Source organism: Balaenoptera physalus, assembly GCF_965194825.1.
Source record: "Balaenoptera physalus genome assembly, chromosome: 9".
In the NCBI taxonomy this organism is placed as follows: Eukaryota; Metazoa; Chordata; class Mammalia; order Artiodactyla; family Balaenopteridae; genus Balaenoptera; species Balaenoptera physalus.
The window spans coordinates 37,359,725-37,384,551 of NC_138888.1; the positions used below are offsets into that span (position 1 = coordinate 37,359,725).

The window sequence follows — 24,827 nt, forward strand, 5'->3', positions numbered from 1 at the left end:
ACTAGAATTCACTCATCCATTTCCTAATGATAGAAATTTGTTTCCAATTTTTCAACTATTATAAATAATGTTGCAATACATACCTTGTACATAACTCTCACATATGTGCAAGAGTTTTTTGGGGAACAAGCAGTGTCTAAACGTCCCTTTGCCCCATATCCTAACCAGCACTTGGTTTGCATCACTTGGTTTGTTATCTTGTTTTGTTGTTGCTAATTTGTGTTTTCCTCATTAGTATAAATTGTAATGTATCTTAATAATGAGTATGAACTTTTTTGTATACATTTACTGGCCATTTATGTCATTAAACTTTGCATTTTCCAATGAGTAACTAGTCTTTTTCTTATTGAATTCTAAGAGTTTTTCTGTATAACGGATAGTAATTCTTTATGACTTGTGTATTTTAGAAAATGTACTTGCAGGATGTGAATTGACTTTAACCCTAATTTATAGTATCATTTTCTTCCCTCAGAGATTTTTCACTTAGATGAAAACTTCTTACTTTTAATTTTAATGAATGTATTTTCCTCACCTATTGAAATTATTGTATAGTTTCTCTCTTTCAATCTATTAATGTGATAAATAAAATGAAATAGATCTCTCTATGTTAAATAAAGCATTTTGCATTCCTGAGATAAATTGCCTTTGATCATGATGTAATTGTGGTTTTTCAAAATGCATTTGCTGGATTTTATTTGCTAGCATTTAGTTAGGATTTTAAAAATTAATGTAAATGATGTAAATGGGACTACAATCTCCTTTTTCTTACTCTTATTTTTGTATTCTCCCAGTCTGCCTTTATTTATCAAGCTCATATGAGCTTCATAATATAAACATTTTACAATGTGTAAAGGTTTCACATACATCAACCCATTAATTAACTTTTCCAATAGTCATAGGCTTATAATATAGCAAAGACTGAAACTCAAATGTTCTAACTCCAGACTTCCTTTTTACTGGTCCAGTAAGAAGCACTACATTTGAAACAGGTCCACAAAGCACTGCAGGAGATTAATTAATTAATTAATCAGTTTACTAGGGGTGAAAGGTCACTATTATGTGCACCCCCCCCCCACAAAAGTGAGGGCTACCATAGACGAAGACACAGAATGACCCGTATGAGTATTAGTATTTTTTACTGGTCATCTCTGTTCACATAAGTGTATGACTGAAAAGAAGGTAGCTTTGACACATAGATATCTACCTCGAATTAGATGACCTCTAAGGTTCCTTCCAGTAGTGAGAGGTTAGGACATAAATCCACTAAACCACCAGTCAGGCTCTAAATTTACACTTGTCCTGCTCATATTCCATCCACTACCTCAATCTTCTACTTACTGTGCCTTCCTCTGTACACTAAATAGACTGAATATTCCACATATTCATATCTAGCCCATATCTTGGTTATCATAAATACGAACACCAGAATTTGTCTTTAGCTCCCAAGACATGAAAATCTTTCAAAGTTAGTAGCTCTAACCTTTTTTGGGTAATGGTCTAAAAACCAGTAAATGTTATTAACCTAACCACAAGAGAAAATGGATTTTGCATAGGATCTCAGGGCATTTATAACCCTTCTGAAGACAATACATGAACTATCATGACTACCAAGGTAAGAACCCCTATTTGGAAAAGGGGATGCTGAAGTGATGTTGAACAGAAAATACATAGAAAGCTTTTCTTTTCCTTTAAAACAAAGTACTCTCTAAAGTGGCCCTTCCACTCTGACGTTACATCTGTTTCTTCCCTTTTCTCACCAGACAACAAACCTGCAAGCCAAGGAAGGATGAATGACTCCCTTTACAGTTCTTCAATCTTATTCAAAGAAAACATTTGAGTAATACAAACCCATTTTCATTCTTCTCACCAGAAACTGAGTAAATAACTTTCACATACTATAAAGTCATCAACTTTTGACATTTTTTTCTTTACAAATTTATCAATGGTATACCCAAGGTGACCTGGTAAACAAGCGTTAGCATACCATATAGAAATTTTTCAAGTCTTGAGAGAGTAGGTATGTAGGTAAAACAATTTTTTGTTTTCAGGTAGAATCTACCATCGCATCATATATAAATAGATTATTAATGATAAATAGTCTACAAGATGGCAATGGTTATAAATTATTATGTGAAATGTGTTATTTATACAAAATGCAATGCAAGAATATGTATATATATATTTTGGTGGATGGGGATAGGGTTTTGACTATGGAATTTTTGAAATATCAACCACATTTTTTGCTTTAGAAAATATTAAAGTATCTATAAAGTGAGATAAACACTGAAAAAATATCTTATATCACCTCATGAACTAGCTTTTATTTTTTAATAAAATAGGTACTTCTGGGACCTCCCTGGTGGTGCAGTGGTTAAGAACCCGCCTGCCAATGCAGGGGACACAGGTTCGATCTCTGGCCCGGGGAAGATCCCACATGCCACAGAGCAACTAAGCCCACGTGCCACAACTACTGAAGCCCGCATGCCTAGAGCCCGTGCTCCACAACAAGAGAAGCCACCGCAGTGAGAAGCCCTCGCACCGCAACAAAGAGTAGGTCCCGCTCTTCACAACTAGAGAAAGCCTGCGTGCAGCAACAAAGACCCAATGCAGCCAAAAATAAATAAATAAAATTTTTAAAAACATAAATTAATTGTTTAAAAAAATAAAATAAAATAGGTACTTCCAAGAAAAAATGTTAAAGTGTTGGGATACAAAATTAAATCCCATTCATATTTATAGAGGAAAAATAATGAATTGACATTGAAATGAGTTGTTCTTGACAAGAAGATTAATACAGAGGAAAAAAAAGAGCTAAATTCTTTGCAAACAATTGAAGTATTACAAACTTAATGGATGTTCTAAACATAAACTATAAAGTCCAACTTTTCTAACTACTTAAATTTTTCTCAAATTGTTTTATAAACAAAGTACTCCTAGATGCTACCCGATATCTGTGATTGCTCACACTACCTAATTTGAAAATATTTTAAATTTAGTAAACACTACTGGTCTTTAAATCACTTTTATCCAGAGGTGTTACATGGCAAGACAACTGAAAAACCTGTCATGATACAAATGCATAAGGTTTATATTCGTCTAAAATTTACACAACCCACACATGGAACAAATCTATTTTAAAAATAAATACTTGAGGTTTTCTCATAAATAATTTAAAAAATCGATATTTTACTACCTCCAACTGAAATATTACTGGTTCTATGATGAATAATAGAATGTAATTAGAGGAAACACTTCAGGACTCTGAAATAAACAAATGAAGGTTCATATAGGAGAGAGGGGGAACTCAGTTACTCAGCATAAAATCAACAAAGCAAATCTTTGTTTAAGTAATTACTTTATCAGTGTACCCTTACTAAAAACAAAGAAAAGGACAACCACAATCAAAATAAAACAGCCATTGTACAGTTAAGCAATGACCCCAGGGCCTTTCCCATTAAAGGTAGAGGAAGTGGAACTGACACCCAAGGAGAATACTGTTACAAAAACAAGAATTAGGAGTAAGAGATGAGTGTAATAAAATAAGAATTAATTGAGGAAGCAAAGGACAGTCATTCAAAACAATGCAAAACCATAAGGACAAGAACTAAATAGAGTTATGAAATAATCCTAACTTCCTCTCAGAACTTACTGGTGGACCAGTGAGACCTTCGCCATCTGTGGGAAAGGGATGGTGGGAGTTCCTATTTGTTTTAAGTAATGACGTAAGCAAACTGGTGAGCATAAAATGAGGAAAGACTAAGAACGGCAAATTGCAAAAAAGTAGGTAGCAGAAAATAGCTCAACTTCTTTGATAAATTGATTCTGACAATCATTAAAATAACAACTATGGACACCTATTCAAAAGATGTTTTCATATTTTTCGGTCAGTGATTTTCTACATGGTGTCTCTGGAACCAAACAATTAAAACCAAACAAACAAACCCATTGCAGACAGGCAAAATGCAAGAGGCAATCAAGCTGAACAGAGGTTGATCATACACTGCTTGAAAGATAAAGACGGCAGCTGGTCCAGAGTTATACAACGTGGACCTCTGAACATTAAAGGCTGCAAGGACTGGCAGGACATTCTACTAGACCAAAGGCAAGGCACTCTCTGCACCTTTTAAAACCAAAAGCCCAATAAGTGCTAGGACAGGAGACAGAACCATTTCCACACTAGTGCAGACCACTGTCATCTCTGGCCTGGACTGCTGCAGACGCCTCTTAACCCATTTCCCTGCTTCTCTTCCTGCCACCTCACCCCCCAAACACAGTTTATTCTCCACACTGAAGCCAGACTCTTTTCGGAGCATTAATTATCATTTGACAGCTCTACTAAACTTTCCAATGACTTCTTATTACAGTTGGAATAAAGCACCACTTCCACAGAGGGGCATCACAGCTGTACGTGATCTGACCCACATCTCCCTCGATGAGCCATCTCTGACCAGGCTCCCTCTGTTCCCTGTTCTTGAGACACAGCACGCCCGTGGGTCTGTTTGCAGAGGGATGCTCCGTCCAGCTGCCTGTGGTGCTCTGCTCTGTACTGAAGCCTCTGTTCCAGACTCCGGCTCACCATTCAGCTCTCACCTCTCTACCTGTATTTGCCATACTGTCCTTCCCAATCCCTCTCTCTAGCCGTGGTGACTTGCACGCCCTCCCTCTTTATTTCCACAAATGTAATTTTGAGTGTGTACGTGTGCTTGCTCACCCCACCTCACTTGGAGACACGCCCCACCCCTAACTCCCTTCTACTCTCCCTGTGCAACAACCACCACTTTTTAGATACTAGCCAAGTTCCAACTTTTTCTACCCCGATAAACACAGCTTTCTCTTCCTAGAACCACTTAAGTCAACAATCAGCATCACACAATGTAATTATAAACTTGCCCTAATATTTGCTGGACAGTTTACTTTTCACCTATTGAATTTCTAAACTCGCTGAGGATGGATCATAGACTACCCTGTCTCTTCTCATAGTGATCAGCATAGCTCTAAACAAATATTTTGTGCTCAGTAAATGTTTTTAAGAGAATAAGAATGCTCTAGTTCCGCCTCCCCTTTGATTCCCTTAACCTACTGAGTGCTAGAGAACAGATCTTCTACAGTGTGACTACAGTGAAAGAAAGGAAAGTCTTGTCCACTTGAAAAGATTTGTCTACGTAAAGGTCTCTGCAACTCACCAATTATCTAGTAGAACTTTTTTTGTCGTGTGTTTTTCCAGAAGTGGTGATGAAATGATTAATAGTAATTCTTCCATCTTGTCTCAGCTACAGTCTTATGATCAGAAGCAGACACTTTATATCTGACTGTGCAGGGTTAAGGGTAGGGTTATGGTCCCAGATCAGCGTCCTTAACCAGCCTGTGATGAGATGGCCTGCTTTACCTTGACCTCATTAGCACCCTGAGCAAACCAACAAGGTTTTGTCCAATCCATCTAGATTATAACAAGCCAAAAGAATCCAAAAGTTCCAGTGATTTTTTTAACATCTGAATCTTAATTTTATTGTATTAATTAATGATACAAAACATTTTATCATCACTAATAGAATTAATAATAATTGCGAAAGCAGTGTGTTAGAACCAGCTTTCTTATTTTTAAAAATCTTTGTTCAGCATTTAGTGACACTGGGTCTCTAAGGTTTATGTTCAATTTATTTTGATATACTGCTTGAAAAAGCACCACACACAGACACAGAAAGGCAAAAAAAAAAAAAAAAACCTGTTGCCTGGGCTTACTAAGTCATTATACTTATTTTTACACCTCATCTATCAAGTAGTCAAAGATTGCTGATGAAATTCAGCTAGTAGATGTACATCTTCCCTAATGTCAATCAGCTATTCTTGCAGCTAATCACAAAGTGCTATTTTTTAAACAAGTGGGTCAAAACTCTCTGAAGCAATTCATTTGGGTAATTTTCAAGCAAGATTGAAAATTCTATTTCCAAATTTTATAAGTTTGTAGTGATTTTTAAAGAGAAAAGCATATCTGGACAAACAGTATTTTTCAGAAATCCTAAAAACTGAAAAAAAAAAAAAAGAAGCAAACTCTTGGGAAAAGAATTACTATTGTTTCAAATGTTTTCTTTTCAAGCATTCCTCTAAACTCTCCCTTTATCCTAAAGGTGAAGCCCTCAGTGACTCACAAAGTGACATATTAAAAACTAACAACAGAAAAAAGTAAGCTCAAGGGACATCTATTTTAGGTTGATTCAAACTAAACCTGGAATACATGAATTTACCTGAATGACTATACTTAGATTTTTACAAATCAAGATCAGCAAATAATCTTCTTGTAACACACAAATAAACTTGAGACGTTCACACACACACACACACACACACACACACACACACACACACAGTTTTAACATAAAGCACCAGCACACTGAACACAGAATATTTCTTTTATTTTTAGGAGCCTATTATTTTCAAAATGTTTCTTTCACAAACAAACAACCTTGAGGAGGAAAAATGGTAATATAAGAAAAAAACACTAAAGTTAATAGTAAGACTAGTTAAAAGTAGGATTAAATTAGAACTCTTGGGATTGCACCTATCATTTCCCACCAAGGGCATCTCTAGCAGAAGAATAAACCCCCCCTACTCTCTATAGAACTAATGAAAGAAACTCACTTTCCCTGCCGAGGTCATATGCTCATACAAACATGGTACACTAAGATCTAGCCATATCAAAGTCATTTCTGATTTGACCCAACAGCTCTACTTAGACATAAACTAATAATAAACTAAACTGTAAACATTAGGAAAAATGGCATTATCAAAGGAAACAAAACACTAGTGAAATACTATGACCAATTGTCTTATTTTACCTGCTGTTTTAAATTGTTAAGCAACCAGAGGAAAAAGCTGCGGTGATTTAACTTGCCTCTTACATCTTGGAGATTCAGGAACACTGAATATGTCCAATAATCAAGTGAGGCAATAAGGCAAGAATCAACACAACAAAAAGGGAAGTAATTTGCTAGGTAGCCTATAATTAGCCTCTGAATCTTACAGTAGAGAATATCATTGAGACAAACAGCTTAGGAAGATTTAAAAAGGGATCAGTCATTCAGATGAATGCATAAGCGCAGAATTTAGTTACGTCAGCTGGGGGAAAAGAAAAAGGCCCATCATAAAAGCAATACACCTCCTTTGTTTCAGGGTGCACATATCCTCAACCAGGAAGAGATTTCTGAGCACAACATGTTTGGTTCTGGAAACGTAAGGCTTACCTATTTGAGAGGACGTTAATCAAATGATAAAATCAGCCAAATTGGAATATCATAAACAATAAAAAACCAACAGTGGGTCAATTTAACAAAGGTTAACTAGGGTGGTTAATGCTTAGGTATCGTTAAATATAATATAATTTCTGTATAGAATATCCCTGGACTACAAAAACTATCTGTTACACCAACTCTCTTTATTCAGCAAGGTATTCAATCTTTTCAAATAATATTTTAACCTCTAATGAAGCTAAAGTTTTGATATAATGGAAATTACATTACGTAGAATAATTTTAAGTGGTGTTAATAATTAGAAGCTGACCCTGATCTCAAGATATTTCAGTTACAATGGAATTATCTAAAATATTTAATTTTAAAAGGGAACAACTTTTATGTAAGCTTTACTTAAAACTAAATGAAGCTTTACTGTTAAATTATTCAAGGATAAAGCCCAAAAAGACCCACAACACCAAAGTATAAAATCAATATAATGATATGAATAGGAAATATGTAATTAAATGATTGAAAAGACATGAAATTAAAAAAAAAAAAATTAAAATTCAGGCTCAAAACCTTTACTACCTAAATTCACAACATTCCTGATTTTTGTCTGAAGTAGTGTGGTGGATTACAAATATGGCCCCAAATTCTTTTACATGTTCACAAAAAAAGCTGGGGTCTAAGTCTCTTCCCCTTGAATCTAGGCAGCCTATGAAAGCACCTCCTTTGCCCTGGTGATGCTGAGTGACTTCCAAAGTTAAGACAGAAAAGATCATGCAGCTTCCACATGGCTTACTTGAGACTCTTGCCCCAGGGGAAGCCAGCCTCCATGTAAGAAGCCCACTTCCCTGAGACTATCTTGCTGTCAAGGCCACCTGTAGGCACTTCTGTACACAGCCGCAGCTGAGCATCCTGACAAAGGCCAGCCAGCATCAGCTGACAGCCAAGTGAGCAAGCTGACATCTGACTACAACTGCATGAGAAGCCCCAAGTGTGAACTGACCAGCTGAGCCCTTCCCAAATTCCTGACCCACATGCCATGATCAAAAAAAAAAAAAAAAAAAAAAATGGTTGTCTTAAGTCCCCAGGTTCCGGAGGAATTTGTTAAGCAGAAGACATAGTAACCAGAAAAGGTTTTATAATTAAAGAAGCATCTAAGTGATAGGTGGGATGCCAGGATAAAGACTCAGGCCATAGCATTCTGTTGCATTAAAATTTTAAATCTATTGTGAAATAAGATATCAAAAATTCAGGTTCAAAATCTTACCTTATTTTTCCTACCAACCTAAACTTACTATAATTTACTATCAATCATTCACTCAGTCTTTTAACAAATACTTATTGAGCACCTATTCTATTCTGGGCTCCATGCTAAATGCTAGTTATAAAAGCAGCTCAAATAATAGTGGGGAAGGGGAGATAATTAATCAAACATCAAATAATCACACAAACATATAATTACAAAAGGGGATAAAGATACAATGGCTGCAGAGTAAAAAGGACTCTAAAAGCATAAACGGCAGGACTGATTCAGTCTGGAGACCCAAGGATGGCTGACATCTGAAGAAGAGGAAAATTAACAGAGGGAAGGCTACACGCCTGACACACGTCTGATGTAGAGCTGGAGGGACAGAGAAGAGACTGAAGAGAGCAGAGGCCAAACCTCATCAACAGTGTTATGAACTGGAATCTTTCTGTACAGAAATGGGAAGGTCTTGTAGGTGTTTAAGCAAGATAATGAAATGTTGAGATTTTCATCTTAAATACCATCTTGGCTATCTATTCTCATACTCTGTATATTGACAACTAGCCTCTGATTTATTAATTATTTATAGACGAACTACATAAGTCCACTACACAAATACTCATTTCATGTGTACAATATGCCAACCAAGAGCTAAGAAATCAATCAAAAAAAATGAATAAGGTTTCTGCATGCATCAAGCTCTACAGTCTAATGGGAGCATAGAGCAGGAAACAGATGATTTAAATATAGTGAAATGAGAAGAATCTTATAGTGAGTCAAAGAGTTGTCACAGAATATAGGAAGGATGCTTAATCCAGATATAGGGGGGCAAGAAGAATTCTCAAAGGAAGAAATGTCTAAGCTAAGATAGAAGAATGAATCAGTGTGAAAGAGTCAAACAGAGTTGGGGGAGTGTGGGAAAAAAAGTAGACCTCCCCCCCCAAGACAGAACCTAATGTCACTAAACTAAAGGATCATAATTAAGAGTGTCATAGAGTGCTCAAGGAACAAAAAGAAGTTTAATATGGCTATAGGCTTAGGGGGGTACTTGATGAGAAACAAAGTTAAGAGTGGTAAACAGGAGTTAGATCACTCAGGCACATGTAAATCATGTTTAGATTCTATTCTACAAGCAACAGGCAGACTGAAAGGCAAAGAAGGGGAATGCTAAGACCAGTCGTGCAGTTTATAAGACAATGCTGACTGTAGTGTGAAGGACAGATTGGAAATGGTCAAGATTGGAGCACTAGGACCAAGCAGGAAGCTGTGGTTGGAATCCGGAAGAGAAATGGTGGAGCCTGAGCAAATGCCAGTAGAAATGAAGAAAAGTAGAGTAGAGAAAATATAAAAATAATTTCAGGAGGTAGAACTGAAAGAACTTGGTGATTAATTAGATCTGGGGGGTGAGGGAGAGGAAGAATTCAGGGACAATGCCCAAGTTTCTGGCCTGGGTATAACTGATGGAAACACGGAAGCCCAAAGGAAGGGCAAAGCTTTAGGGGTGTGGGAAGGAAGAGAAGGAAAGGGAGATTTCATCCTGAGAGGTTTAAGGTGGCTGTGGGTAGTACATGCAGGTGGCAATGTCGAGGAGACAAACAGCTACCTGGTACTGCAGGTGAGAAGAGTCATCCGGGCTAGAGACAAAGATTTGGAAGTCAAGAGCATATAGGTGTTACCTAAAACCATGGGAGTGGACAACATGGCCCCACGACTAGTACACAGTGTGAGGAGAGGAGAGAGAGGGTTTAATATAGGACCATGTAGACACCAACATTAAGCGATGGTAACATAAGAAAAAGCTCAAACGGAAACAAAAAGGAATGGCCAAGAGAATTAGGAAGAAAACAGGAGAGTGTGCTGCCATTAAAACTTAATAGTAAGTCAAATCATAGCTCCTCTAAGCTAAACTCCTCTTGATTTTCGTACATGAAGATGAGGCTGACTTTGGTAGAAATCTTTCTCTGGATCTAAATCTGGGCAAGAGACTTCCACTTCCTCAAAACATGTAATTAAGTTTCTTCTTGGACTGGAAGACTTGTGATTTTGTACAATACAGATATAAACTTAAAAGAAAAATGAAATAAATATATATTTAACCTATAAATAAGATAATAAATGCAAAGACTGTAAAAAGACCTTGGGTTTTAGAGCCAAATGGACCTGAATTGAAATCTCACCTTTGCCATTTCCTAGCTGTGTGATTTAGGGCGAGTTATTTAATCTCTCTAACCTTGAGTTTCCTCACATAACATTCTACTACCTACAGTACAGAAACTGAACTGTTCCTGTCTTCTTGAACCCATTCTAATCAGAAAGCCACCCCCACCAGTGCCAATGAAAACAGCACTGTTCACACTTACAAATAATCTCCTTGTTGGGAAATCCAATGGTCAATTTTAATCTTTATCCTGCTGAAACTATCGGAAGCATTAGACAAAAATGATGACTCTTTCCTTTTTAAAACATCACCTTTGTTTGGCCTTTGGGTAACCACTCTGCCTTGGTTTTCTTCTTGCCTATCTGGCCCTCTCCCTTTCAGACTTTTTGCTGGTTCTTTCATACGTCCCAGACTCTATATCTGCAAACACTGGTATGCCCAGACTCAGTCCTCAATCCTTGCCTATCAACTATCACACCCCAGGTGACCTCATCTGGTCTCATGGCTTTAAATATCATCTATATGTCAAAAATGTTCAAATTTACATCTTCTTAAGATTGCTCTGCTGAATGCCACACACCAACTGCCTATTCAACATCCTTTTATGAATGTCTAAATACCTTTTCAAACTTAGCATGAACTCCTGATTCTCCTTAAAATTAGTCCTCCTACAGTATTCCTCACCTTATTAAATGACAAACCCATTCTTCTAATTGCTTGGGCTCAAAACCTGAATCATCCTGGACTCTTTTTTTCTCTCATCCCACACCCAATCATCAGCACATTCTGTCAGCTCTATTGTCACAATATATTCAAAATTCCACCAGTGCAAACCATATTCACCTCTATCACCCTAGTCTGAACTGTCACACCTCTCCTCTGGCTTACTGCCATAGTCTTCTAACTGGTCTTTTAACATCCATTCTTGACTCGCATAGTATATTCTCCACAGAGAGCCAGAGTACTTTCTCATAAAGGTAAAGTCATATCTGATTAGCTCAAAACCATCTTACAGCTTCCAATCTGATTCAGAGGAAACACAAATTCTCTATGGCCTTAAAGCCCTTTCCGATCAGCTTTCCCCACTCTTCCTGCTGGTTTCTTCTTATCGCTCACCACCTCATTCCCTATGCTTCAGCCGCATGGATCTTTTTGCCATTCCTGGAACCGCCCCCCCCCAAGTATGCTCCTGTCTCTGGAACTTTATACTTGCTGTTCCCTTAGATATCCTCATGGTTTGCTCTCTCACGGCCGTCAGAAAGATCTCTGCTCAAAAGTCACCTTGTAAAATAAACCCTCCCTGACAACTCCTAAAAACACTATAAATATATAAAGAAAAACCTCCTCCCCAATATTTCTTATCACCCTTCCCTTGTTTTTCTTTCTCTATAGCCCTTATTATCTCCTAATATACTAAATAATTTACTTATTTTATTATCAATCTCTCCCCAGCCTAGTATATAAACTCCATGAAATATGGGGCTTTATCTGTTACTGTTCTCTCTATCCCCAACACCTCCAACAGTGTCTCATATGTAATAAGTATTTAATATAGTAAGGGAATTAAAATTAAATAATAAAACATGTGTAAAAATGCTTGGAATATAGATGCTCAATTAATGGTTGTTATTATTTGTGGAAACTCAAGTGTAATTACCCAAATTTGATAGGGCAAACAGTACTGATAACATTGAAAGAGAATATTATTCTAGGAATTAATTGTCCTGCAGACACTGAATTTTTGTTTTAAGACAGAACTTGATTTGGGAAGGTTCATTTCGTTTATCACATAAAACACTTCTGACACAGTGAATTTGAACAAAAAAACCCAATTCTTTGAAAGTATCATAACTTTAAAGATTTGCCACATTGTCAAGAATGATCCAAAACAAACTTAGCAAAATTATGTTTTCTTTTAAGCAAAGGTAATAAATATTTTGAAAGAAGCAAAGTATTAACTAATTTCTATTTATCACAATTACAAAGAACTCTGAGAAATGTTTATTAAGAAAAAAGTAATGAGTGGATTTATTACTTTGAAATAAACATAATAGGAGGAATAGTAATATGCTTACTAAAAGGTTAACTGGTATTCCAGAATCGGCTTAAGAAAATCCTCCCAGAAAGGCAGCAGAAGAGGGGAGACCCACAGCTGTCTGAGATCTTAAAGGAAAGCTTATTTATGCTTGGAAGACAAAGCTTGGAAGAAACACTGCCAACTAGTCTCTAAGATGGCTCCTTGGGGGCATTTAATACATTTATAGATTATCTCATGGTCCTTGACACACAGGTACTCAATAAATGTTTGTTAAATGCGTAAATGGTACATTAACAAATGAAAAAGTTAATTAGAAGAAATTATGACTCAAGTATCTGTCTACATCCCCATCACAAACTCTTAACGAAAAGCTGGGAGCTGAAGTCCTAATGTTCTCCTTTTGCCGTCTCTCACATGAGGAGTAAGGAAGAGCCTTCAAGTGTAAAAGCTGAGCTCTATCTACTCTAGGAGAAAAAAAAAAATCACTACTGTAAAGGTTTCAGTTGACGCCCGAGGTAAGTAGTACTAGTCATGTTATTTGAGATCTTGTAGGCAGTGGAGCACAATGCAGGGTATCTCCACGTGGTGTCGTCATCTCCAGATGCTGGAAGCGACGGGAAGGAAGACACCCAGGCAGTGCCTGGACCAGGTCCTGCTGGCCCAGAGATGAACCCTTGATAGGGGATTGATTCCTCCGCAGAAATCAAGTACTACTTAAAATCAAATTTCGAAAAGTAAGAGAAAAAAGAAATTATTAAAGAGAAATGAAGAAATTATTAAAAGAGATATCAGTAAAGAGTCAGAAGAGGAAAATAAGTAAGTGCATGAGTCAGGAAGGTATAAAAGCAAATGTTACCACAGCCCCCCAGTACACACACACACACACACACACACACACACACACACACACTCATTCTGTACACAAAAAAATAAGCTTACATATGCCTGAATTCTCACTTTTCAAATTCTCAGAGTGATTTAACAGAGTTCAGTCTCTTTTATTCTTCACATTTTTAAGACTACCAAAATCACACCTGGCATGATAGGATCTGTAAATTACCTGTGTGAAGACGGCTGCATGCAAACTCCATATTGAACGGGACAGATTCTAAAAATATCCAGGTTGTTTTAAGGTTTAAAGGGAAAAAGTAGGTTACACTTTTACCCATAAAAGTCTGGATGACTCAGAGTTTAATAATAGGATACAGAAGCTTTCATCCCTAGGTCACTGATTCGAGGGTGACTATGGTAGACAGTCATTCTAGGACATTACCATCTAGCAGCTGTTTTGTTCACAAACTGCAGAAGAAATGTGTTGCTTGTCTCTATTAATACTCATTTGACAGGTGTATACATTCCAAGTCATATGCATCTGCCAATCGTGAGCACTTTGAAGCAGAGTGATGAAAGCTGCAACAGCTGTTACCTTTAGAAAGCCCTTAGCATGCCCAATTCTCTTCTTTCTTTATGTAAAGTACTAAATATTAATATTTCACATCATATTTTACTGTCTCAAACCAAAATCATAAAAGAAAGATACCTGTGGAGGATTTTTGAAATGAGCGCAATATCATTCTATGAAACAAGGAAAGCAACAATCTTTCCTCCTAGAAAATGTGGTAAAGGCCAAACCAGCTGAGGTCAGTACTCAGAATGGCCCAGCGACCTGCAGGAGACTGCAGACATCCCTGGGATTGTGTGCTCTAAGCCATGGTCATACATGCACACTTAGGTTACTAGGAAACGTACTTCTAAAATGTATGTACCATTTATGTACCCAGGCAACACAAACCAGTTAAACTCCCACTATCTCCATCATGGTACTCTAGAGCCTTTAAGTAACTCCCCTATGTAAGTGCCAAAGATTATAATGTATCAGTTCAATCCTTCACCATGGCAACTGGAAACTGGATGGTACCTATCGGCCAGTAAAGTCATTCCACTAAGAAGGATTCTCCAACAGCCCCAGTCACAGTGATAACTGAAGAAGAATTATGTTTTGAAAAACTAAAACTATTATTTTTAAACCACAGTATGGAGGTATTTAAGTCACCACCTTATGTCTGCACTGAAATAATGAAGACACCTATCTATCAGCCTTTGCCACATATTCAGTCCACGGCACTAATGGAAATAAGATTTATCATCTAAAAACCTGCATTCCTGTCTTCCAACTTTGTACCTTCTTTCAAAGAACTCAGCATCTCCTTTTAGAAGAATATTAATTTAACCAGGCAATATTCCAACTCACATTTAGTATGCATTTTTAATGTTTGCATAAAATGCTTAATAGGGACTCTGCTTTGTTTTCTTAAATGATGTTAAATAATATACTATTTGGCACAGATCCAAAAGATGATGAAAAAAGTCACTAATAACTTTTTATTTCAAATATATCATTTTACTTTAAAAGGTCTTAAAGAGTCTTGCATGTTCAAGCTTGACAGATTTACTTCTGTCAAAACCAAGAAGCCTTATAAAATGAGAAAGAGGGCACTCTCCATGCCCTTTGACCTGGTTCAGTAATGCAACAAAACAACTCTGCAGTTTGATTTTGTTTTGCTTTAGAATTGGTGTGTCATTACAGATCATGGTCTGCAATCCCATTTCATTGATGAGGAAATTAAGACACAGAGAGGTTAAGTGATGTGGAAACACAGCCTCTTTAAGTAGAAGGGACCTTATCATTAACACAGATCAGAATTATAACCACAGGCCTAGTTTTATGCAAGTGAAAGAAATGCCATTTTTGTATAAGCTAAAAGTTTGTTTTAAAACTCTTTAATTTTAAGTTTAATAACAAACTTAGCAAACCTATTATTTTTGTCTACTTTAAGTCTTTGTCTTTTGTCTTAAACATCAAGAATCTCAGAGTAGAATTCAGTGCTCAAGCAGATCACCTCCTTCTAGCCGTGGTTTCTGGGGGCAGTTTCATCATCTCTTTGTCGCTCAGCTCTTCATAAACGCAATAACTAATTAGTTGAGCATCTGTTATGTGTCAGACAACATTCTAGGTGCCAAAGCCACAGTAGGGAACAAATCATGTGAAAACTCCTGTCTTCATGGAAATCAACTGCATAAGTACAAGACAGAGTATTTTTATCACTATGGAGAAAATAAATAGCTGGAAAGGAGATCTAGAGTGTTGGGTGAGGCTCAACTTTGGGTGACCACCAAAAAGGTGGTCAGTGAAGGTCACACAGGCGACATCTGAATACAGACCTGAAAGGGAGAAGGGGAAGGAGTAAGCAAGGGAATGGGGGGTGGGGGTGGGGACTCCAGGGGGATAGTCCAGGCACAAGGAACAACACACACAAAGCCCTGAAGTGGAAGCATGCCTGGCCTGCATGATTCATCTTTTTGTTGTTGTTTATTATTTCAAATAAAGTATATTTTTTCTTTATTAAAAGTTCTGTCAAATACTTTAGAAGAAGGTCAGGAACATACATACAATCCTAAATACTGCCGATAACCTTCAGATACTATGTTACTTCAGAGGAGCTTTTCACAGTTGTGCACGGCAATGATTCTTCACTCACCTTGCCACCCTCCCACTCCCCACCCCCATTCCTTCTCTGTCTCCACTGGAGATCAAAACACTGACTTCCTAAAACTAACTTATGGAGGCAAAAAAATTTTTGCTTTGGGGAAAGGACCCACCTTAAGGGAATCAAACTGCAGAGTACCCCAACCTATAATGACCACCTCTCTTGAACTCCCAGCCCTTAAGAGTAAGTGCTACATGATATTGTTACTGTGTTTACATCTTATTATATGCTACCTTGTTCTTGTGTACACATCTTGTATACACACAAGGGGACTTCCTTGGAGCAGGGCCCATACCTTGGGAATGTCTGAATCCCACCACAGGGCTTTGCACATGGATGGCACCGATATCTGTTGGGCTGTTTGACAGTGATGTCATAGAAACCGACACAATGAACAGCAGGCTTTCCTCCTTTTTCAAGTATCTGTCTGCCGATAAAGCATGAAAGAGACATCACAGTCTCTCACAGGCGTTTGGATAATCTCAGCCATCTTGGCCAAGTCACTGTTTGTGTAGCATTCCATTCTGTCTAAATTCCCCTTTGCGTTTGCCGTTGGGCACGTTACACACTTTCAGTCTAGACACAAGCATGGATGAGCCACAATACACAGAGGAACTGCACCGTGTGAAATCCTCTTCAGTTCGCTTCAGCCAATGTTATTAAACACTATTACGGGAAAGGATACCAACATGAAACTACCAGACACAGGGGCTGTAAAACCCTGTCCATACAGTCTAGCCAGACAAACAGACACATATGGAACAACTTCAGTGCATGCAAGACATGCAGAAGTACTTTGAAAGTATACAAGCAGTGGCCTGGAGGTGAGGTAAGGCTTCACGGAAAAGTTGGCACCTGAACAGCCAGAGTTTTGAAAGATGAATAGGCGTAGGACAATCAGACACGGGATCAAAGGGCATTCCGGATTGTGCAAAACACTGGCAGAAACATAACAGACTGAAAACTGCTGGAAGGACGCATTCACCACCAGGGAAGGAAAGCCAGTCTACTGCACTCTTAAACTTTCCAAGAAAAAAAACAAGTTTTCAAATAAGGAGCTGAGGAGGAAAGTTTCACCAGCACTTGTTTTGTTAAGCCTCTTAGCCTCGCTTTGCTTTGTTTTGCTCTTTCTGTTTTGTTCCCTCTCAGAGAAATAAAGCACTCTGCTGGCATAAAACTTCAGTGAGAAAAAGTACTTCAACTTTACTAAGGAAAAAGAAACTGAAAAGCGGACCAGGGCCAAGGAATAAATAGATTAATAACACTTTTTCTGGATTATTTAAATGGAGCAAAATTTCAAATTCGGTATCATTCATTCCAACTCTTCTCTCCACCAACTCAATACATATTTATTTTATACCCACTATTTGTTAGTTTCTGGGATACCAGGCCTCTGAGGCACTCTCATTGCCCTCCTCTTTGAGCAAGCTCCTTGCTTGCAATCTAATAAAAGAAATAGCAGAAGGCAATTCACTTGTACCCTGTTCCTTCTATGGTTGCCAATCAAAGCTCGAAGCTCAAGCAGAGTTAAATTCCAGTCAAGTTAACCGGCGAAGACAAACACACTTAAACCAACAACCGAGATGTAAGAAACTGATAGAGGTCCTCCATAAGGGTGTTCATCACCTCTTCCTGTGAGCAGGGAGCTGGCGAGCTGGACTTCCTGGCCAGTGATTTGGAATGCTGAATGGAGGACAGGGGAGGGACAGAGGGGCTGAGGTTACCTGGGAGCTCAGGTAGACTTTGAGGCACTCCTCGCACACGGCCTTCTTGCAGCAGGGCAAGGGCTTGATGGGCTTGTCTTCCAGGCACACCCGGCACATCAGCACCATGAGGGGCGCATAGGGATCCCCGACCCCACCCAGGCCAGAGTAGGGTGGAGCTCCCAGCAGGCTGGGCACGGAGAACGGCTCGGGCGCCAGGTAGAACTCCAGCTCGATGCTGCCGCCGTCGGGGGACAGGGGGTCCGCTGGGAGCGACAGCCGGGGGCTGGGGAAGGAGGAGGGGGTGCTGGGAGGGTTGGTCACCGGCGGAGCCCGGGGTGGCGACGCGGGCAGCGAGAGCCGCTCCGCCGAGGGGGCCTCGGGAAGGTCGTTCTCCACGCAGAACACAGAGCAGAAGACTTGTCTCTTGGCGGGGGGCGGGCGCCGCTGGCCCAGCACGTCCAGGACCAGTCCGTCTGGGGCCCCGACGCAGGTCCGGGGCTCCGGCTGCTCGCCGGGGGGCGCCTCCTGCTGTTCATCCCCTCTCTCCTTTCGGTCCCCCGCTTCCTCCTCCTCCCTTGCCAGCTGCTGTTGCAAAGCCTGGGGGTTGAGGGGCCCGGTGTAGGCCAGTCCTGCGGGCTGCGCCGGTGCCTGGTTCTTCTTCCAGCTCGGGGCCCCCCGGCTCCTCGCGGGCTCCGGGAGGCTCGTGTGCGCGCAGCCCGAATCGCTTCCGCAGCTGCCGCCGCTCGGCTCGGCGGAGGAGGCGCGCGGCCCGGGCGCCCCGGTGCTGTCCCCCGGCGGCCTCGGGGGCTCGGGGTGGCCCGTGGCGCCGCCAGGGGGGGTCCTCGCCTCCAGGGGCCCGCCGCTGCCGCTCACCGTGCTCTGCTCCTCGCCCATCGCCGCCCGCGGCCGAAGCCGCCGCCGCCCATCCAGCCGCCGGGACCCCCACCCGGCGCCGGCGGGCAGCGGGGGCAGCGGCTCGGCTCGACTCGCGGCTCCGCTTCTGCTTCCGGGTCCCTCCTCCGGGGCTGGGACGCCCCGAGCTCCCTCGGGGGAGCCCGTGCTCCCGGGCGGCGGCGCGCGGGGAGCCCGGCCCGGCCCGCTGCTCCTCCTCCTCCTCCTCCTGGTCCTCCCGCGCGGCCGGGCACCGCCTCGGGGGCGCCGAGGGCCGCTCGCTCGGGCCGCCGGCGCGCCCGCCCCACATGCAGGTCGGGGCGGCGCCGCGGCCCCCGGGAGCCCCTGGAGGGACAGAAGGGTCCGGAGGGAGGAGGCCGTCAGTCCCGCGCCATCGCCGGTCCCCGCTGGGGGCCGGGCGGCCGGAGGGCGGTGGTCAAAGGGTCGAGGGGCCTGTGGCGCCGCCGCGGCGCGCACCAGGAGGGGCAGCCGGAGCGCGAGCCAGCCGCCGCGGCCCCTGGGGGAGAGGCCGGAGCGCGCCACCTCCCGCTCCCGCTCCTCGTGCTTCACCTAGCGCCCTCCTCACCGCCCCTCACCCCACCCCTTTGGCACACACCTCCCCACACGTACACACGCGCGCGGGCACCGCGCACTCACTCACGCACACCCCGAGTGGGTGTGATCTCAGACCAGGATGCGCTCTCGCCCCCAGGGTTCACGCTCGGCCTCCACCAAACCCTCCAGAGCCGGCAGGCTGCCCTTCGGGCTACGCTTTAAGCAGAACTTCCTACAAAACTCCTCTTTACTGAAAGCTAGAGCTAGAAAACCCTGGCTAGTTAGGATTTTGGTTTCGCTTGTTTCTCTTGCGTTCGTCCGATTTTAAATCCTCCAAAGAGGGAGTTCAGAGAATTAACGCTAGGAATTATTAGTTCAAAATGCTGTGTGTACAACTCTCTGCTCTCTGCTTAATGAGGTAGGAAGGATGTTTGAAACCCACAAAAGTGCCGAAAAGCACGTTTAACCTACTCCTTTAACTAGAATCCTTATGAGAGCTGGTAAATAACGAATTTAAGATTTATCCCCCTTTCCTCCTTTTCAGTGTCCTCTTAGGAACTTTTTTTTTTTTTTAACCCTTTGAATATTCCAAAATGGGTAGCATTAAGGTAGTAAGATGGTCTGGCCTAATTAATAAACCGGATCGTTGGTGGAAATCATGAAAAGTTTCATTAGCACAACCATATTTATCCCCAAAACTGTTTCCAAGACAACACTTATAGTTGAGCCAGAACTTAATTATGTGTTGATCTATCTTTATTTTCCAGGAAGTATTAGTCACCCAGACTGGTGCATGTTAGTTCCCTAAAGCCAATGAAAACATTTTTGGGAAGCCAACCTTTGTTTTTTTCATCTTGAGAGGGAATTCAATTTACACATTCATGTAATAGGAAGGAGCTGTGAAGTGTGTAGAATTTTTTTATCTCGAAGTTGTTATTGGGTTGTTCTAAAATATTTTCCAAATCAGATAACAAATGCTAGAAAGGTGACTAGCTATGCAGTACTAAGAAAGGAGGGTAACACCAAAGAACATGTCTATCGTGTATGTCTGATGTTCAGTGGCACCACAAATGGATGAATCTAATCAATCAGTCTAAATGCCCACCTCATTTATCAGTCTGACCCAAGAATGAAGAATTCTTATTTGGAAGATTAAATGCTATTTAGGGATTTTTTTTTTTCATCTTGGCTAATTGATTTCCTAGTAACTGCTATTTTTCTTCCAAACGATCCTAGTGTTCATTGTTTTAAACACAGGGACAAGAAGCCTACATGTTTGTGTCTTTTTTTGTATGCCATCTTATAACTACTTTTCTATTCTTTCTAAAGGGATATAAAAGTAATCCGTGTTTTCTGGGTGACAACAGTCTGAGAGTAAGACCAGAGTAACAATAATGGATACAAAAAAGTATATCTCCGGGGCTTCCCTGGTGGCGCAGTGGTTGAGAATCCGCCTGCCAATGCAGGGGACACGGGTTCAAGTCCTGGTCTGGGAAGATCCCACATGCCGCGGAGCAACTGGGCCCGTGCGCCACAGCTACTGAGTCTACGCGTCTGGAGCCTGTGCTCCGCAACGGGAGAGGCCGCGATAGTGAGAGGCCTGTGCACCGCGATTAAGAGTGACCCCCCACTTGCCGCAACTAGAGAAAGCCCTCGCACAGAAACGAAGACCCAACACAGCCATAAATAAATAAATAAATAAAATTAAAAAAAAAAAAAAAAGTATATCTCCACAGTGTCTCTAGGAATCAAACCCCTCAAGGTCTTCCCATAGTTTTGGGACTCCCTCCTCCACACATATTTGTCGTAGGTGTTCCAAGAACTTGTTCTTGCAGTGCCCACCATTTTGTTCCTTATCCCTCAGATTTGGTTCACTGAAAGTGGCTTTCCTTGACACTGAATCAAGTCACCGGTGGGATTTTTGAAGGCTGCCCTGTAGCTCTGCAGCCCTTCTCCTTACCATGACTTCCTCCCCATGGGATTTGTCTGGTGTTTGTGAAAATAGAACCATGGCATGCCATATCTCCAGCCTCCAGACAGACTCAGACTTGCCTCAATCCTGGGCCCAGCACCCCTGGTGTTCAATCTGGGACCCATGGGACACCAGTAACATGGACTTAAAATGCAAAGTTAATATGGTGATCCTACTATCAATTTCCCCTAAAATGAAACACATGAAGCACCTATGATAGTTGTACTGATAGGATTCATTAAAATAAAATTGATTGAAAATATAGTTACTGTAGCAAAAATTTCACTTATCTAACACAAGCTTAATATTCTCAAAACTCAGACCAACTGCTCCATGTCAGGCTGTATACAGTTGTTAGTACAGTATAAACTCTATCACCAATATTCTGTCGCTACCAGTTTCAACTTTCAATGTTTTGTAATTTGCAATGGGCTGTGCACATTCCCTAAAACCAAGACTTGAATATTGGGAGACAATGTCAAGTTTGAGAATTGACATAGTCAATTACTTTTGGTCATTACTGAACGTTATTTTTTCTATTACCAACTTTCCTATCCTGGCTTTTAAGCATGACTTGTTTTTGCTTCCCTGGAAAATTTTTATTCAGACTTTAGTCCAATAATTAAAGACCCTAGATTTATTAATTTATTAAAAAGTGTTATGAAAAATCAGAAAAGCTGTGAATCATTTTAATTTTACATACTAAAGGTAAAGCGGATTTCTTCATAACTGTTGTGGAGAAAAAATACATAATGTTTAAACACCATGAAATAATTATACAGCAAATACCTGACTTGTTTTTCCATCAGTCCTTCAACTATCAAATATATATGTGTGTATATATATATATATATATATATTTTTTTTTTTTTTTTTAATTCATTTCCTGAAGAGGAATGAACACAGTGGAACGAATTTCTAGGTCTGCTTCTGAAAGACACAGTGGAATGTTGGTCCTCACTCTCCTATTGTCTCTCCTCTTCACCCATGGAGGGAGAGAACCTGGAATCATCAAGGAAAAGGGGCATTAGTACAACACAATTGTTTCGCTTTATTTTTCCACCCAAATTTCCTAAGGAAAATCCAAATGAGATAAAGTTAAAAATAAAATGAAACAGTACATTCCTTCAAATTATAAAATTAAAGCCCAAATGCTTGGAAAACAGAGGAAACCAAGAATAAAAAGGAAGATGAGGAAGGAAAAAGAAGACAAATGGAAGGGAGGAAGGGGGGAAAAAAAAGGAAGGAGAGAAGGAGAGAGGGAAGGAGGAAAGGAGGGAAGGAAGAAAGGAAGGGAAGAACTTTATTATCCACTACCCAAAATAACCACTTAAACTACTTTAACATAGTGATAAACTTCATTCTAGTGTTTACATCTGTGTGTATAAAAAAATGTCAAATGATATATGCTCCTTTTCCTACATTTTTAAAATTAGTAATATATCCTGACCATTTTCACACTATTAAGACATCTGTATATCATCATGATTTGTGACAATATAGAATTTTACTATATAGATGCATCACAATTTATTTAACTAATTCCATTTTATTTTAAAAAAGTAGATTATTTATGATTTTAAGAAAACATACAATATAACATTTAATATATATGAATATGTATTATAACCTTTGTGTACATTCCTAATATACCATAGCATAAAGTCCTAAAAATTAAATAGCTGCTCAAAAGAGTAGATGTAATTTTGAGGTTTTGGCACACATATCAGAGAAATTTAGCACCAATTTATAACCCCATTAACAGTGAGGGTATGAGAGAGTCTACATCCCTAATCATTCTAAGGAGATTTTTAAAAATTAAAAATGCTGTAAATAACATCTTACTTTTAAATTAATGAGCACATTCTTTTAGATAAAAAGGGAAAAATCAAATATTAACTGTCGATTCCCTTTGGATATATATAATTTAGCATTGCATGTTATGGTTCTCTATTCCTGAGGTTATGGTTCTAACAGCTTTCCTTCCTCATCTTTTTAAAAAATTTCCTCATTACCTCTTCTAGTGACAGTAATGCTCTAAAAATACTCAGAGGTAACCTCAGTCATAGGTAATACTTCTAAGTCTATGATACCAATTCCTCATTTCCTAAATACAGGTGCACCTAAATACAGGTGCACTTATTTGAGTGCCCCAGACTCATTTCCAAATGAATACGGTGCCAAGGAAACCCCATCTTTCAACCCTCACTGTGGAAGCTCTTTGAATTAAGACAAGAAGAGATCCACTTAATAGTGCAAGATCGACTCTTCTTGACCTGAGAAAAGCCCGTTCCCTCCTCACAGAAAAAGTCACCTTGGAGTTTAAAGGCAACTCAGAGTTTCTACTATGGTGGCTTTGGTTTACCAGAAAGATGTCAACCCTGGCTCTGCATCTAGAAATCCCTGGTCTCCTCTTCCCAAGATACAGAGTGACATAAAGAGAGAGATGCATTCTATTCTCTCTGTTTCCCAGCTTCCCTTTCTGAAAGGGGTGTCAAGTCACAGCCTCCTCCTGACAGGCTTTGTTTATAGCAGGAGTCAGAAAAATTTACAGCCCGGCTCCTTCTTGGCCCTGAGACTGGAATGCCTCGTTGGTTCGGTAAGCAAGAGCAAGATAAATCTCTTCTTGTACAACTCTCAGTACCCAGTACCTCCTTGCTGGGTAATTCACAGTAAAGGAAATCATTTTGTCCAAACAAAAGGGTAATCAAGCATCAATGTAACAGAACTGAAGATGCACTTTTACAAAATGACACTTTAATTCTGAAAAGAGTAGAGATTTTCTTAGCAAAAGGAAAAGCAAATCTCTTCCAAATTAGGGAAGAAGTAAAAGGTAACTTAGAGAAGATTTATTTAGAACAATGGCGAAGTGCTTACAAAACTATGTTAAATGAAAAAAGACAAGAAAAATCTAATATATATGATTACACCTGTGTTGGGATGTATATGATAAAATAAGGACAAAAGTAATAGGAGTTATTGTATAAGGGTGATGTGGTTATGATTTTTTTTTCATTTCCTAAAATTTCTAAAATATTATGTTGCTTTTATAATGGACAAGAGAGAAAAACAAGATTTTTTTTTAAAAGAGTGAAACAGTTTCATCCTAATGAACTGGGAAATAGATTTGGTGTTAATAGATGTTGTTTGCATGTACACTCGTGATAGTTAAGGTAAGCAAGTCCTCCCATTTGTGTTACAATTCAGTCCAACAACCATTTCCTGAAAGTCTATTAGATCCTGTGTCAAACTGTGGAAAATTCAATTTACTAATTTGTTCCCCAAATTTTCCTTCATTTTTAACTTCATAACATCTATGAGACACTTTAAGCTGTCCAGAGCCAGAGCATATCTTAGCTATATGTGGAAGCCCAGTTCCTAGCATTCTGCACACATTTAGTTCTCAACAAAACATTTTTAAAGGAAAGAAACCACGAAAAAATGATCTTCTGTAGTGACTTAATCGTTATATAGAACTATG

The 24,827-nt window shown here is 39.9% G+C and overlaps 1 protein-coding gene and 2 long non-coding RNA genes across 5 annotated transcripts in view; 2 read left to right on the forward strand and 1 right to left on the reverse strand.

Annotated features, from left to right (window-relative positions):
• The window catches only part of LOC309666981, a 33,702-nt gene extending 23,161 nt beyond the window's left edge, over positions 1-10,541 (forward strand). The window contains exon 2 of the long non-coding RNA XR_014267445.1: positions 2,340-10,541. This is a non-coding gene — a long non-coding RNA (uncharacterized lncRNA). The remainder of the gene's footprint in view (positions 1-2,339) is intronic.
• Positions 1-19,049, reverse strand: part of RNF217 (ring finger protein 217) — a 128,115-nt gene extending 109,066 nt beyond the window's left edge. For all 3 annotated transcript variants that reach the window (XM_082474732.1, XM_082474731.1, XM_082474730.1), the window contains exon 1: positions 17,947-19,049. In XM_082474732.1, the coding sequence (XP_082330858.1) occupies positions 17,947-18,822 (876 nt within the window). In that variant the 5' untranslated portion in view covers positions 18,823-19,049. The remainder of the gene's footprint in view (positions 1-17,946) is intronic.
• LOC309666964 lies at positions 18,016-21,093 on the forward strand. The gene is made up of 2 exons (XR_014267428.1): positions 18,016-18,144; positions 20,704-21,093. It is a non-coding gene; the product is annotated as an uncharacterized lncRNA (long non-coding RNA).
• The last annotated feature ends 3,734 nt before the right edge of the window (positions 21,094-24,827 follow it).